General features: G+C 34.3%; 1 protein-coding gene and 1 pseudogene across 1 annotated transcript; one reads left to right on the plus strand and one right to left on the minus strand.

Moving 5' to 3' along the window:
• Nucleotides 1–1,271: 1,271 nt before the first annotated feature.
• Nucleotides 1,272–7,239, minus strand: LOC130734109 (nuclear pore complex protein NUP98A-like). The gene is made up of 6 exons (XM_057586413.1): nt 7,073–7,239; nt 4,244–4,316; nt 3,555–3,683; nt 1,962–2,480; nt 1,642–1,836; nt 1,272–1,490 (listed from the first exon to the last, which is right to left on the minus strand). Exons 2-6 carry the CDS (start codon nt 4,260–4,262, stop codon nt 1,411–1,413), a joined length of 942 nt encoding a protein of 313 aa, XP_057442396.1. The 5' UTR covers nt 4,263–4,316; nt 7,073–7,239; the 3' UTR covers nt 1,272–1,410.
• A 4,748-nt stretch (nt 7,240–11,987) lies between these two features.
• On the plus strand, nt 11,988–13,330 carry LOC130729823 (60S ribosomal protein L7-3-like; annotated as a pseudogene).
• Nucleotides 13,331–16,057: the final 2,727 nt, after the last annotated feature.

A 16,057-nucleotide genomic window follows, 5' to 3' on the forward strand; every position in this document is an offset into this window, starting at 1 on the left:
ATGCCAAAGAAAAAGACGCAATGGGCATTTTCAATTACAATGAGCATTATTTCTCAAAGACCCTTGTATCTCGAAAATAGATATATCACAAAGTAGTCAAAATTCTAAAAGCTCAAAAACTCTCAGAATGCAAAAAAAAAAGCACCTTTAACTCCCAACATATAGTCCTCCAATCTCAGCTCCTCATGGCATTTATATTTGTAAACAGGCATGGCTGATATGGACTCTAATTTTGCGGCCTGTCTAAAGGTTCTATTTGCTTCAAATGTTGATGAGTAAATACATACTCTACTCCCACCCTGTTGACCTCCAAAACATAATTGCCAAATATGAGGACGTCCAGTAGCCGAAGGTGGAGCCTCGGATCCTGCCAAAGAAAAAGATGTAGTGGTCATTTTCAATTACAATGAGCATTATTTCTTAAGGACCCTTGTATCTTGAAAATAGATGTATCACAAAGTAGGCAAAATTCTAAAGCTCAAAAATTCACCAAAGACAAAAACAAGAAAAGTACCTTTATCTCCCAACATATAGTCCTCCAATCTTAGCTCCTTGTGGCTCTTATCTTTGAAAACAGGCATGGCTGATATGGACTCTAATTTTGCGGCCTCTCCAGAGGTATCACTATTTTCTTCGGATATTGATGAGTAACTAGCTACTCGACTTCCACCCCGTTCACCTCCAAAACCAAACTGCCCAGAACAAGTACGTCCAACAGCCGAAGTTGGAGCCTCAGATCCTGCCCATGAAAAAGATGTAGTGGTCATTTTCAATTACAATGAGCATTATTTCTTAAAGAACCCCCTTGTATCTCGAAAATAGATATTTCACAAAGTAGGCAAAATTCTAAAGCTCAAAAATTCACCAAATGCAAAAACAAGAAAAAGTACCTTTATCTCCCAACATATAGTCCTCCAATCTTAGCTCCTCGTGGCTCTTATCTTTGTAAACAGGCACGGCTGATATGGACTCTAATTTTGCGGCCTCTCCAGAGGTATCACTATTTTCTTCGGATATTGATGAGTAACTAGCTACTCGACTTCCACCCCGTTCACCTCCAAAACCAAACTGCCCAGAACAAGTACGTCCAACAGCCGAAGTTGGAGCCTCAGATCCTGCCCATGAAAAAGATGTAGTGGTCATTTTCAATTACAATGAGCATTATTTCTTAAAGAACCCCCTTGTATCTCGAAAATAGATATATCACAAAGTAGGCAAGATTCTAAAGCTCAAAAACTCACCAAATACAAAAACAAGAAAAGTACCTTTATCTCCCAACATATAGTCCTCCAATCTTAGCTCCTTGTGGTTCTTATCTTTGAAAACAGGCACGGCTGATATGGACTCTAATTTTGCGGCCTCTCCAGAGGTATCACTATTTTCTTCGGATATTGATGAGTAACTAGCTACTCAACTTCCACCCCGTTCACCTCCAAAACCAAACTGCCCAGAACAAGTACGTCCAACAGCCGAAGTTGGAGCCTCAGATCCTGCCCATGAAAAAGACGTAGTGGTCATTTTCAATTACAATGAGCATTATTTCTTAAAGAACCCCCTTGTATCTCGAAAATAGATATTTCACAAAGTAGGCAAAATTCTAAAGCTCAAAAATTCACCAAATGCAAAAACAAGAAAAAGTACCTTTATCTCCCAACATATAGTCCTCCAATCTTAGCTCCTCGTGGCTCTTATCTTTGTAAACAGGCATGGCTGATATGGACTCTAATTTTGCGGCCTGTCCAGAGGTACCATTATTTTCTTGCGATGTTGATGAGTAACTAGCTACTCTACTTCCACCTCGTTGACCTCCAAAAGCCGAAGTTGGAGCCTCAGATCCTGCCCAAGAAAAAGATGTAATGGTCATTTTCAATTACAGTGAGAATTATTTCTTAAAGACCCTTGTATCTCAAAAATAGATATATCACAAAGTAGTCACAAATTTCAAAGGCTGGAAAACTCACCAAATGCAGAACTCTGAACTCTAAAGGGTGAGGTAGTACTTCCAAATGGGCTTTTACTATCAAATGCAGAACTAGACTGACCAAAAGCCTGACTGGAGCCAAAACTAAAAGCAGGGGTAGTAGAAGCACCAAAAGCAAGGATACTAGAAGCACCACAAGCAGGAGTACTAGAGGCCCCAAATGGAGTCCTTGAAGAGCCAAATTCAGACATACTAAATGAACCAAGCATAGGGTTACTTGAATCCCCAAATGCTACCCCACCGCCGAACGCAGGAACACTTGACACACCAAATGCACTCCCTGTGTTGCCAAAAGTTGGGCTTGAGCTCATTGCAGCAAATGCTGGAGTACTCATAGCACCAAATGCAGGAGTCCCCATAGAGCCAATTGCTGGCTGAGATGATGCGCCAAAAGGTGTTGAGGAACCAGATATGCTACTTCCAAATGTTGGTTGTGATGGTTGAGTATGAGTAGAGACAGAACCTCCAAAAGCAGGCTTCTGACCAAATACGGATGATCCTAGGAAGAAAATGAGTTGGTTCTCAGAATTAACTATAAAATCATCAGATAAAAGAACAAAACGGCAGAAAGCATGACAACAGATACGAATGATTACCATCTTTAAATATACAGAATTCAGGGATGCCATAAACTATCTAACATAAATCTCAGTTGTTATGTTAGGTAATCTTCAAGACTTTGAAGTGATCTATAAACCAGCATCAAATATAGAGTATCTACATCAGATAATGCTCTTGTTCTTAAGTTTATCATATGGGATTTTGCATTATCAAGTGTTTCCAATGATTTCAATGTACTAACATGTAAATAGAAACAACTAATGGGGTGAAGGTGGGGAAGACGAAGGAATAAACAAGCCAGCAGAATACAAGATATCATGTGAAATGAAATCCAAAAATGCAAAACAGCAAAGGTTGCAGTTGTCGTGTAAATCCACCATAAAAATACCGAAGATGATCTTAGCAAGCTAGTGAGTTGGTTCTCATATTTAATTAAAAAATGATCGCAGAAAAAAATAAAAACAAAGAAAGCATGACAACAGATACTAATGATTACCATCTTTCAATGTACAGAACTTAAGGACGCCATATACTAACATGAATATCTCCAAGTCTTTGAAGTAATATACATTAGAGATGAATGTCATCTCTTTATAATGCTCGTGTTCTTATGTGTTTCACATAGGATTTTGCATTATCATGTGTTTCCAATGATATCAATGAAGGTGGGGAACAGAGGAATAAACAAGTCAGCAGAATACAAGATATTATGTGAAATGAAATCCAAAAATGCAAAACTAGTAAATTCGGAGTAAGCAAAGCTCAGAGTTGTCATGTAAATCCACCATAAAAATAACCCCATAAGAGAGGGCTTTATCTCATAAAGAGGAAACAAAAAGTATTTATTTATCAATATGGGTATTTCAGTTAAATAAAATATTGTGGTTCTCATACATTGCACACCAATAGCCCAATACAAATAAACTGGTCTTCAAAGGCTCCAGTCAGTGAAAAGTGAAGACACTATGCTGACAGCAATACAACACAAAAAAGTTTCCATAGGCACACTTACCACCAAATGATGATGGACAACTGAACGTCGGAGTTGAAGATGACTCAAAAGCAGGCGCTGAACTACCGAAGACAGGTAAAGATGAAGCACTGAAAGCCGTAGTAGAAGAGACGGGAGAAGAGGATTGAGCTGCACCAAAAACTATATATCATATAACAAATTAACAGCAACAATGATAACAACAACAAATGATACTACTATACTATATCTGATATAACAAGTTAACAAACATTGTCAAATAAACTATTTCTCTACTCTATTTTTCTGCTCTAATTAGGGATGACGGTACATGGGAATATGAAGAGCAGAATTTGAAAAATATGCTAGTGGAATTTTTAGAAGTCTTTATTCAGATGACCATGCGGTGAATCATGAATGGTATTCTCCTTACCTCCAGTAATTTCCCTAACTTTCTAGATTGGAGAATGAAGAAATTGGTAGACCAATCACACCTCAAGAAATCAAGGAAGCTCGGTTTAATGTTGACACTGCCTGACTCTCTATCAGAATTCCTCAGAGATGAATAAATTAACTAAAGAAAAAATAAATTATTTCTCTAAACAATATGCATCCCATTCATCAAAGACAGTGAAAAGTAACATTAAAGACAAGTAGACAACAATACTTCAACAAACATGCAATTATTTTCCCTCATGAGAAGCATGGAAAGAGAGCAAATTAAAACTTACGGTTTTGTGAAACTAACATCCTTGTAAGTTGTAATTTCCCAAATACAGTGATAGCTGGTTTGATGTTCCCTAACTGCAATTGGAGTCCAACACACATCAAATCATTAAGATTTCCATTACATTTTTTCCACAATACGGAGAAAAGAAATATGCAATAGATTTATCACCGACATGACAAATCTATAATCATGTAAATCAGTTGAAATGTGTCCTCTGATTCTTGAAGGTGTAAAAATTGAAAACAGGAAAACACCGACGTTCAAAGACATAAAAAGTTGAATTAATTAAGCGTAAAAAAAACACACCAAAAAATAAAAAACTCTTACAGTCGAATTGCGAGACAGATCTGCGGTTCACAATTAGAGAGAGAAAGCAAACGGATATCCGTTTTCTTGTTTATATAACTAAGGGTGTGATTGGTTCAAAGGAGGGTGGGGAGGGAGTTTAAGAGTGTGTTTGGTTCAAAGGAGGGGAGGGGAGGGATATTAATGGAGGGGAGGGAGGGGAGCGATTTTAATACTTAGTATGTTTGGTGCATAGGAGGGGAGGGGAAGGGAAATAACTATTTTTGTTTGGTTCACGAGGGGAGGGGGTTTATAATTAAATTACTTTTGTACCCTTTATATATTTACTTGTATTTAGCAACAAATAATAAGATATTGTGTTATTTTTTCTCCAAAAGAAAAAGTCACATTGCTTGCAATTTGTAAGTCACCATATTCATCATTTCTTTTTCCTTTCTTACAATATTTTTTTTAATTGAACTTTATCCTTATCCATGAAGTAGAGACAAATGCAATGCAATTAAAAATAGACATTGTAGTGGAGCAAGTATGTTTGAAATTGTGAACTTAAAAGTTTCAATTCTTCTCCTGATCAAAAGTGTCAAGGCAAAAATAGTCCCATAAAAACCAGGTTGCATTTATTCTAAAATTAGGGGGAAAGACCAAACTGATGGAGAATAAATTTCAATCAACACTCGGTCACGAAACTCGTCCAAGAACATAGCATCAACAAAGACATACAACAACAGCAGCAACAAAAACTTCAACTTGCACTCAGTCACATATTCAAAGCTGCAGAATAACTAAAACAAAATAGTCCCATAAAAACCAGGTTGCATTTATTCAATAACTAGGGGGAAACAACCGAATTGATGGAGAAAAAATTTCAATCAACACTCAATCACGAAACTAATCCAAGAAAACAGCATCAACAAAGACATACTACAACAGCAGCAACAAAAAAATTAAACATCCACTCTGTCACATATTCAAAGCTGCTGCAGAAAAGCTAAAAAAATACTGCAGCAAAGATCAATAAAAATACCAACAGAAACTATTAAATACTGCAACAAAGACTATTATAAATCTTCAGAAAGACCAATACATATTGTAGAGCAAAATACCACATAGTACTAAGTAAGCTCAAGTCTCAAACTCCATAAGCAACATCATAAAGAGCTAAAACTTCTCAAGTACAAAGAATTGAACAAAATATTTAGAAATGTTCTTAGCACCAATCCATTATGAGAAACAAGTAATATGGAAAATTTACTAAAAAAGCAAAAATTGAAAATCTGGTCTTTTATAGACATGACCTAATTCTACCAAATTTTACCTAAAATGTTAAATCTTATGGATTAAAATCAACACCTTTGCACTAACAATTCTATAGAAAATATAGGAGAACCAACCAACCACAAGATAATACAAATAAACAACTGCAATTACCCCTTTCAATCGGTATCTTCGCATAGAAAAACACAATAAAAGGTGCACAAAATATACAGAGAGGGACCCAAACCAACACCTAGCTCATCGTAGAAAGATAAGATAGAGAACATACCCGCACCTTGGAAGAGGAACTGGGACAAGAGGAAGATTAGGGTTTTGCAAAGGAAGATAAACTGAAACAAGAGGACTTTGAGGGGTATCGGTGAAGGATGCAGATACTGCAACAAGAGGAAGAAAAGTTTTGATTTATTACCTTGAGAACACAAGAACAATGAGTCATGTGATTGCAAAGGAAGAAGAGGGATGGCAACGGGGCGGGTAGTCTGCCCGTACCCGTTCCGTGCCAAACAGGCACCCGTTTAACGGGTTTTGAACAGGTTTGGATACCCACAGATATCTGTATGTTTTTTTTTAATGACACTGCAAATTAACTTCTCTTTTGTGGGAAATTTGAACTGATTTCAGATCTTAGAAAGCACTCACGTATAAACCCAATTAAACTTGTAAATACTTCTGGGAAGTAAATGTGGCTAAAAGAAGATAACAACTGAATTAACAGAAACTAACAGATTTCTAACAAGCAACATTGACCATTTCATGGATAGGAATACCCGAATAAAATAATTTTAGTGCAAAGAGGTACTACCGTGTTCATTCCTCATGAAGAAGGCCAAAGTGGTGCTACACATAAGCAGCCAGAAAGAAAAAGAGCCATGTCTAGTAGTCTATAAGCAAATATTAAGACATGTGTCAAATATTCTTTTATGCTATTAAAACATATAAAGCCTGGACAGCCATGACTTAGTTAAAATTTTGCTTTTCACACACCATGAAAACTTGAGCACAAATCAGTTTGCTATCTGAAAACTTGTGCAAATACAAAAGCAATCAAGAAGCCACAATCTGGAGACCCCGCTTGCAAAAACCAACTGAAGACAAACAGAAAATTCAAAGCAAGCACAGCACAAAAAGTATGCTTAATGGGCTCGAAACAAAATACAACATCACACAATACATCATGCCACAAAAACACAGAAACTAATTTGAAAAGGAAAAATTGAGTTGAAAGAAGAAAACCTAGATGAAAACTAACCTTAATTTTTGCAGAAAATATAACACGAGAAAGAAGAGTAGCAGACTCGCAAGTAGAGGTGATCACCGAACGTAGGTCGCCGGACGGTGGAAAGAACCGTGAGCGTGAATAGGAAGACGGAGGCACAGGCGCAGCGGAGGCAAAGGCGCGAAATTGTGAACAAACAAGAAAATAGTGGCCTTGGGTCTTGTAGGCTACCGACCTAGAATTGACATTTAAATTACGAGTTTACCCTTTGAATTACATAATTTACATTCTGCTATTGTGAGTAGATTACAAAATTACCCCTTTGCTTAAGTATAGTTTAGATCCTAATCTTAATCTTAATCTATATATATATATATATATATATATATATATATATATATATATATATATATAATATACTAAAGGAAGGTTTTGCCACATGTCACCCCTATATTATTCTAATAAAAAATATACAAATTTTGTTTTTCAATATTAAATCTGCATGTTTTTCAATATTAAATCTGTATTAAAAAAACAAATATTTTTAAACTTCTCATCTCTTTAATTATAGTAATTTAAGATAAAATCTTTTAAATTTGACCATTAGTTCTTAATTTTTTTTAAATATAGATAATAGATGAGCATGATTTTGTATCAAAATAAACTTCTCATCTCTTTAATTATAGTAGTTTAAGATAAAATCTTTTAAATTTGACCATTAGTTCTTAATTTTTTTTAGATATAGATAATAGATGAGCATGATTTTGTATCAAAATAAATTTCTCATCTCTTTATTATAGTAATTTAAGATAAAATCTTTTAAATTGATCATGAGTTCTTAATTTTTTATTATTATGATGCTATAAGTTGTGTACATATAATATATTTATAGAAATTTAAGACAATTTTTTTATAGATTGACCACGATATCAATTTTTTTATAAGAGTGCTATAAATTTTGTCAAGCACATAAGTGTGCAATACACAATGTGATGAAGGAAAAAAAAAGGGTCATACCAAAAGAGGGAAAGGAGACTTAGGTGTTTATCTTCTATTGAGAAAAAATTTTCAACAGATGACCGTCTATCACCCTATTTAATACATGATGTTATCTTCGTTGCTCATATTTTCCCATTCACATGCAATGACCAAAGGTTTGTTCCTTATATACCTTCATCTTGACAATTGAGATTTTTTCTCTTCTTTTTTCTAATACACAATGTTCTATACCTTTTTTTTTAATCAATCTTCTTAAAAAATGTCTTTGGTTCAAAGGTTTGTTATCTCTGATCGTATACAACATGCAACGGTATAGTTAGAGTTGTTTGGTTGATTTGTTTTTTATCAATGTTGATTTGACTATATATGATCCTATTTTGCGTTTATTGTCTTTCAATTCGCTCTTTTTTCCACGTATGTTATTCTTTACATATATTTTGAATCATAAAATTAATATATTCACAATTAATATTGATTAAAATTCACAATTAATATTGATTTAAAATATATCTAAAATTACAAGAAATAATAGCAAATTCGAAATATAAAAAAAATTAAATTTTAAATCACTTTTAGTTTAATTATAAGTATATTAAATGCATAAAATACATTTTGATTTCTTTTCCAAAAAAAATCTAATCAAATAAATATTTCATACAGAGATTATTCTTCAACAGCATCCTCAGATCATCAGGGCTGATGAGGTTCCTTTGTCAAAGGGTGTTCCTATTACCCTGGATCAACGATTGTTTATGGAGTCACATGTCATAGACATTGCTGTGCCATTTAGCAGGACTTCTGCCCCTGCTCCTGTGAGTGAATCTAGCACTAAGGTTATTATTGCTGAATTAATGGTTGTTTCTAAGGCCCTACAGGAGACTATTAGGATCAGCACTGCAAGGAAGCTAAAGGTTGATGCTTTGCTTCTCAAGCTTCAAGAGGAAGAAGGTCAAGAGGGTGAGCCAAGTGGTGGTGCTGCTGCTCCTCAGGATGCCAGCACTGAAGAAGAGGGAGAATCTGAAGAGAATATAGAAGACACTGAAGGCGACTCCAGTTCTGATGATTAGTTTGTGGTTCTTGTTTTTTTTTTTGCTGTAGTTTGTGTACTCTTTGCCAAATTTGTGCTAAAAAGGGGGAGTAGATCTAGATCTGTGTAGCTGTGCAAACTATGTGTTTTGTTTGTTGTGTTGATGGCTTTGGTCTGTAACAATTTGAAGACAAGTTCAAGACAGAGGCAAGTAATTGACTGGTTGTTTAGCTACTGTTGGTTCTTGATGCATTTGATGATTAGCTTCTGTTCACACTGCTTCTGGTGTGTTGATTAGCACTTGTTGGATAGTTAGTACTGTGCTTTATGAAGTGTGCTGGTTGTTAGTAAGATGCATCATTTGAGGGGGAGTCTGCTACTAAGGGGGAGCTTTGGTTCTCTTTGTTTACTCTCTCTGTTCAGTAAGTTGTTTTAGACAAAATTTGACAAAGGGGGAGATTGTTGTTACTTTGTTGTCTTGCATTTTGTCAAAAACAACTGGATGTCGAAGCTGATGCTGTGGCATCTGCCTTTGTGTTGCTAGGACATCAGTCCTATGCTTGGAACGTTAACTGTGGGCCCTTGTAGATTTTATGACTATATATTTTTATAGTTACTTGAGGAACAAGTAGCTGTACAGGAAGGGTTTGATTTGTTGGTTGTTATTTGTTGAAACAATCTTTGATAAAAGATTGAGTTTCTATCTTCACGTTTGAATTTTGCAACAATATCTTGGAGATTCAGTTTTGATTTGTTGCTGATATTTGTTACTTCAGCAAAGCAAACCCTATTGCTCAAGCCACCGCTGCTGAAGACTATAAAAGAACAAAGACCTAAAGCTTGAAGACCACGGAAGCTAATAGAGAGATCGAGTGTTTTAGGATTGTGATTGTTCTTTGTTCTTTGTTAATTGTGATCATATTTTGCTCACTAGTTCTATAAAGCAAGGTTATGATCTGTGTTGGTTGCATCTGCAAAATCTGATTGTTGATTGTTTATTAACAATCACTGTGGCAGTGATTGAGAGAAAGTGATAGGGGCTCTCATACTTAGGTTGAGGTTCTAAGTAGAAATACACTTGGTAGATTAGGAAGTGAACTATGAACTGTTGTGTTCATGAGTGTCTGTAATTCCTAAATCTTGAGATAGTGGATTTCCTTTCTTTGGGTGAAAACCCTTTAGACGTAGGTGAAATTTTTCACTGAACTGGGTTACCAATTCTTGTGACTTGTTTACTTGTGTTTTTGTTTATTGTTGTTATTGTTAGTCAATTGTCGAACTTGTTGTCCCAGCATCGTGTAGGACATTTGTCCTGTGAGAGAACCAGAATTTCACAGTTTTTCATGAGTCTTCTCATGATTCTACCTATTCAATAATATGTTTTGCTTCCAAAATAGAACACCAAATAGAATGAGATAGATTGCGTACCTGACAAATCATGAACGGGATAAGGATTTTACTTTGATCATGTGACAGTCAAGTGACTGAAAGTGACTGGGGCTTCCTATGTATCTGACACTCCCTTTCACAGCTATCAATGGGGAAAATTATGGAGCCAGATTAGATTGGTGATTACAGAGGGGACCTAGCCAACATATATTTGATCCTAGTCCCTTCCCATCATGGACCTATAGGTTAAGGTCTACACTATAGTCAGGGACGGATTTATGTTGCTCAAGGGTGGGTCAAATGCCCCCACTAAATTTTCATAAAATGTGGTAATAATAGTATAGTATTGAGATTAAAAGAATTTTATTGCCCCCAATATATAAGAAATGCCCCCACACAATCAGACACCTATACATTTTCAATAAGTTTGAACTTTTTTCAATGAGTGCCCAACCAATGTTCACACAACTTGTCATGTTTTTAATTTACTAAAATTAATTAGTGCAATTAGATCATTAGATTGAATTTTGATAATAATCTGTTATATTGATATAATCGTATATACTATTTCATGAAATTGACCAATGTTTTAATCTTTAATAGTGATATTTTTTATAATTTATATGCTACAAATTTTTGTGAAAAACAATATGTATATATCGCCCCCACAACATAAAATTTCTGGATCCGTCACTGACTGTAGTCGACACTAATCAATACAGATATCCAAGCCCAAATAAATAGATCACGTAACTGATTAAGTTGGCTTACATATGCACTTCTTTGGATCATGAATTAGCCCGTTTTTATTAAAACAAAAACTGCAATTGATTGAAGCCCACAAGAATTGATAAATAATTCTTACAGCTACTACTTTTTGTCTCCTTAATCCAAAATCTGTTGTGTTTTTGGACTCTGAGACTTGCTGTTCGATCTGGAACATTTGTGCACTTGATCTATATTTTCAAATAAATTGATTTAGATTCATACAGATGTTTCCTCGACAAGCTCTTTCTTTCTTAGGTTATTGGTTCAACTCCACCCTTCTCACATTTATGCCTTTTCTTTTTTTCCCCCTTTAACTTTCAAATTTATCTCCTATCCATTTCCCATGGTCAACCTAAGTTACCATTATCTATTAACAAACTTTTATCTTCATGTACACTGATTTATTCATTTACTGAAATAACCTGAGGCTGCATGGTTGCTGCTTCACATCTTTGGGAATTAAATTTGATCTAAGATATTGGGATTTGGCATGACATCTTGAAAGAAATAAATAAAACTCCCCTTTCTGAAACTTTAAGTTGCCTCCAACTCCAATATCAAAAGAAAGAAGAAAATAGGCAAACAAACACAAATTAATGTGTTTGATATCTTTGCATGTCTAATGTATATTTACTCTATATATATAAATTATTTACGGTTTTTTTTTTTACTTTTCACCAATTGGAAAGGTTAACTTTTGTAGGATTCTGAATTTTCCCCATTTTCTCTAAGGGGTTTGGGTCACAAACTCTTCACAGGTTCACCATGGTTCATCTTGATCCGACCCTTTCTGGAGTTCTGTATATTTGGTTCGGATAATTTGCCTCGAACACTACTGATATTTTTACTCATGTGAAATTATCACAGGAAGGATTCTTTCACTCAGTCATTGGCAATACACAATTAGGAAATTGTTAGTTTTATCGGAACAAGGCCTTATTCTCTTCCCTTCTTACAGTTCTCATCTTCTTCTGCTACCATTTCATGTACTATTTCAGTTTTTCTTCTTCATTGAATTCTTCTTTCTGGCCACGGTAAGTTCGAGGCTTATAATTACATATATCTTTAAGAATTAAGAAAATCATATTTTTTTCCTCTTCTTCTGTAAAAAATTGTATTGATATTTAATCATTGCGGCTTCTGTTTTGATTACTAAATTTAACCACTTAAACGAGAGTTACGGTTAGAAATAAAGTCACTTCTAATCAGAAAATGAAGGTTTCACAGTTACAAAAATGAAATGAATGGTCATGAGTTATTATGCATTAAGGAACCAAGTTTGATGAAAGCAAGCTTGGAGTAGAGCCTTATGCAATTCAAGAGTTAGTTTTGAAGACCTTAAGATCAGTTGAAGGTGACATAATAGCAACATCAAGTGTACATATTATTTTAGGTCTTAGTCAGTCAAGGGCCATTATTCTAGGTAAGCTCTTCTTTACTATTATTGATCAAATTCTCTTTGCATGTAGGACATTGTGTAAGAAGCGGAAGAGGGAAGACAAACCTGCCTTGGTGAAAAAGTATAGGAGATTGAAGCTGCTAGGAAGAAAAGAGAGTTGAGATTCGTAAGATGATCTACAACAGTACTAAGTAATGCGTGAAGGAGTGCAATGAGCAGGAAAGGGAATTGATTCGATTGAAATGTGAGGCAAAGATGAAAGGTTGATTTATGTTGATCCTAATCCTAAGCTCTCTCTTATATATTATTCGCATCCTTGGCATTAATGACATGCATCCTAAGACAATGGAGGCTTGTACAACTATTGATATGGAGACAAAAAATTTAATGGTTTTTTTTCTTAAAGTTAACAAATCAACAATGAAAAAGCTGCATAATGCATAGTTGAGCCCGAATATGAAAAGTTTAGGTATGCAAGCAGAGAATTGCTCTGACTGATAACTCTGTTATGGGGGGGGGGGCGCTAGGTAAGTATGGCAATTTGAGACCTTATCCATGAGATCATGATTGGTGGGCCTCATTTTAAGGAGGGAAACAACCTTCCTTTGGCCATTTTAGCTCAAGGCTCCTTTGGGGCGCTTGAAGAAGAAAAAGGAACCACTATGTTGAAGGAGGTGATACAGAATCAGGGAGAATAAATCTTTTGTAGGCTTTAGAACAAGATCAAACAATTACGAATTAAAATATAAAACAAAAGCAAAAGTTATGAAAATGTTATTAAAATTAGTCAAAAAACTTCATATTATTTTTCCCTATTTATTTTCTTTTATATCAACAAAATCATTAGGTCAATCATTTATTCTCACTTTTATTCTGAATGTTCTAAGTAAGGAAAAAGTCCCAAATAAAAAATTGTGCTTCTACGAAATAAAAACAAACACATTTATGAGGGAAAAATACTTACAAAGACTTTATCATTTGATTCTTAGATCACATATTTAAAAATAATAAAAAAAACCCCCACAAAACTTTAAAAAGAATATCTCGTGCATCGCACGGGTCAAAAATATATACTAGTAGTTGTATAACTGTTTATGCAAATATTTAAAAGAGTTTATGTAAATAGCTTATGACATATATCTACAATTTATTTAGGCTTAAATAAATTTTGATCCCTGCAAAATACATCATTTTTATTTTTGGTCCCTAGAAAATATTTTTCTTGTTTAACATCCTCCCAAAATTGCACGTTTTGTTTTCAGTCCTTACCGTCACATTTTTCATCAAAACTAAATGGAATTACACGTGGTATGGGTTAAATGGTTATTATGTTAAACAATTATTGTATTTATTAATTTATGCTCTAGTATTTATTGTGTTTATTCTGTTTAAGTTTGATGAAAAATGGGGAGGAAATGACTAAAATTTGGGAGGATGTTAAATAAGAAAAATATTTTCTAGGGACTAAAAACAAAAATAGTGCATTTTAATGGTTTGATGAGTAACTTTGACCCTAACTATAAAGTAAGTCATCACATTATAATTAAGTTGTTCTAAAGAGTTTTTAAATTATGTTTAAAAAAAAGAGTTTTTAAATTAAATAATACAATTAATGGTTTGATGAGTAACTTTGACCCTACTCACTTTAAATCTTCAAATGAGACAAATTCTAACATAAGCTAACAACGAATTAAGGTGTGTTTGGGTGAAAGTATGTTGAAAATAGTTAACATACTTCTCCATGCATATTTTTTAATGCTTTAAAAGGATATTAATCATCACTTCGTGGATAATGAGAAAAATAATTTTTTTTACTGCTTTTAATTGGTTAAGGCGGTATACAATTGTGGTGAATCAAATGTATTATTTGGTTGCCACAACAGAAGTAAAATGATTACTTGTGAATCAAAGTAAAATGCAAAGAAGAATGGCACAAACTTTATTACAAACATGATGAATTCTTTTATCAAAATTTTAACTAGTAAAGATTAAGTAAAAAAGTTATTTATTTGGGGTTTTTAAATGGTTAATGCAATTTGCTCTCATGGTTAATCAAATGTATTATTTAGTTACTACTACAACATAAGTAAAGTGATTAGTAGCTAGTCAAAGGAAAAAGCAGGTAAAAAAAATCCAATGTCTTTTTTTATTGCACTATTAATGCTTTTAATAGGATATTAATTATCACTTGGTAGAAATTGGGAAAAATAGTAATTTATTTTACTGCTTTTAATTGGTTGATGCTGTGGAAGAGGAAGAAGAAGGTGAGTGAGTGAGTTGCTAAAATTCTTCCCAGATGGGGCTTGGGTGGCTCGTGTTTCGCTGTCTGCTGTTTTTTGGTTTCTGTAATTCTTCTCTGTTAGCCATCGGCTTGGTTTCCAAGCTATTGGAGCCATAGCCTGAGGTGCTTTCGTTTTCCCCTTCTATTATTTTTGTACACAGGGTTGGGATACCCCAAGTATCTCATATATATATATATATATATATATATATATATATATATATATATATATACATTTTTGCTTATCCAAACAAAAATTCTTCCCAAATATGAAAACCCCTCATCGCTATTTTCCTCACAAATCTACAAGTCACGCTCCTAGTCCCTCTTTGGGTTGCGACCTAGGTTGGTTTCTTTATTCTCTCGCTTGGTGGAAATGAAGAATCTTGGGAGATGAGAGGTTGTGGTTGAGGGTTGATGGGTTCTGGGTTTTCTTTGATATGTTGTAGGGATTAATGTTTCAATAAGTACAACTTCCACTAGATTTTTTTTATAACATATTAGGTAAAATAAAAGGCTTAATTACATTTTTGGTCCCTGATGTAACACGATTGTGCAAACCTGATCCCCTTTGTTTAAAACGAGAGCTTTTAGTCCTACTTGTTATTAACATGAGCGGTTTTCATCATTCTGTCAATATGCCGTTAAAAACTGACGAAAATCGCTGATATGGACTCATTAATTGATGTGGCAAGTCATGTCAGCATGCCACTTAGATAATTGATAATAAAATAAAATAAAGGGTACACATTAAAAAATATAATTAAATAACAAAAAATTGAAAAAAAAAAATATAAATCTCTTCCTTCTTCATCTTAATTTTAGATTCCCAAAATTACATAAATTTCCAAATCTCCATGGCAATCTTCCATCTTCTTCAACCAAACCCAGAAAATTCATTTTCCTTCTTCATCGAAAAAACCCAAAAATCCAAAACTCATCCCCAGAAAATTTAACTCATTAGAGAACTCAACAAAAACACCAACTCTTGCATTCAGCTTCAGCCCATCAAAAACATGGTCAGATCCAACTTCTGGGCATCTCCTCCAGCTTCAGGTCCACCGTCATGGTCCTGAAACCCAATCAACAAACCTAAAAATAACTCAATCAAGAATTAAAATCCAAACATGAATGAAAAGCACACATGTTGGGAAC

Source organism: Lotus japonicus, chromosome 1 (assembly GCF_012489685.1).
Source record: "Lotus japonicus ecotype B-129 chromosome 1, LjGifu_v1.2".
Classification (NCBI taxonomy): Eukaryota; Viridiplantae; Streptophyta; class Magnoliopsida; order Fabales; family Fabaceae; genus Lotus; species Lotus japonicus.

Bases quoted from the DNA above. Each gene is read 5' to 3' on its own strand.
- LOC130734109 (XM_057586413.1), bottom strand. The intron at 2,481-3,554 runs GTAAGTGTGCCT...TTTTCTTCCTAG, and splicing joins TTGTCCATCATCATTTGGTG to GATCATCCGTATTTGGTCAG. The intron at 1,837-1,961 runs GTGAGTTTTCCA...TTTCTTGGGCAG, and splicing joins AGTTCAGAGTTCTGCATTTG to GATCTGAGGCTCCAACTTCG.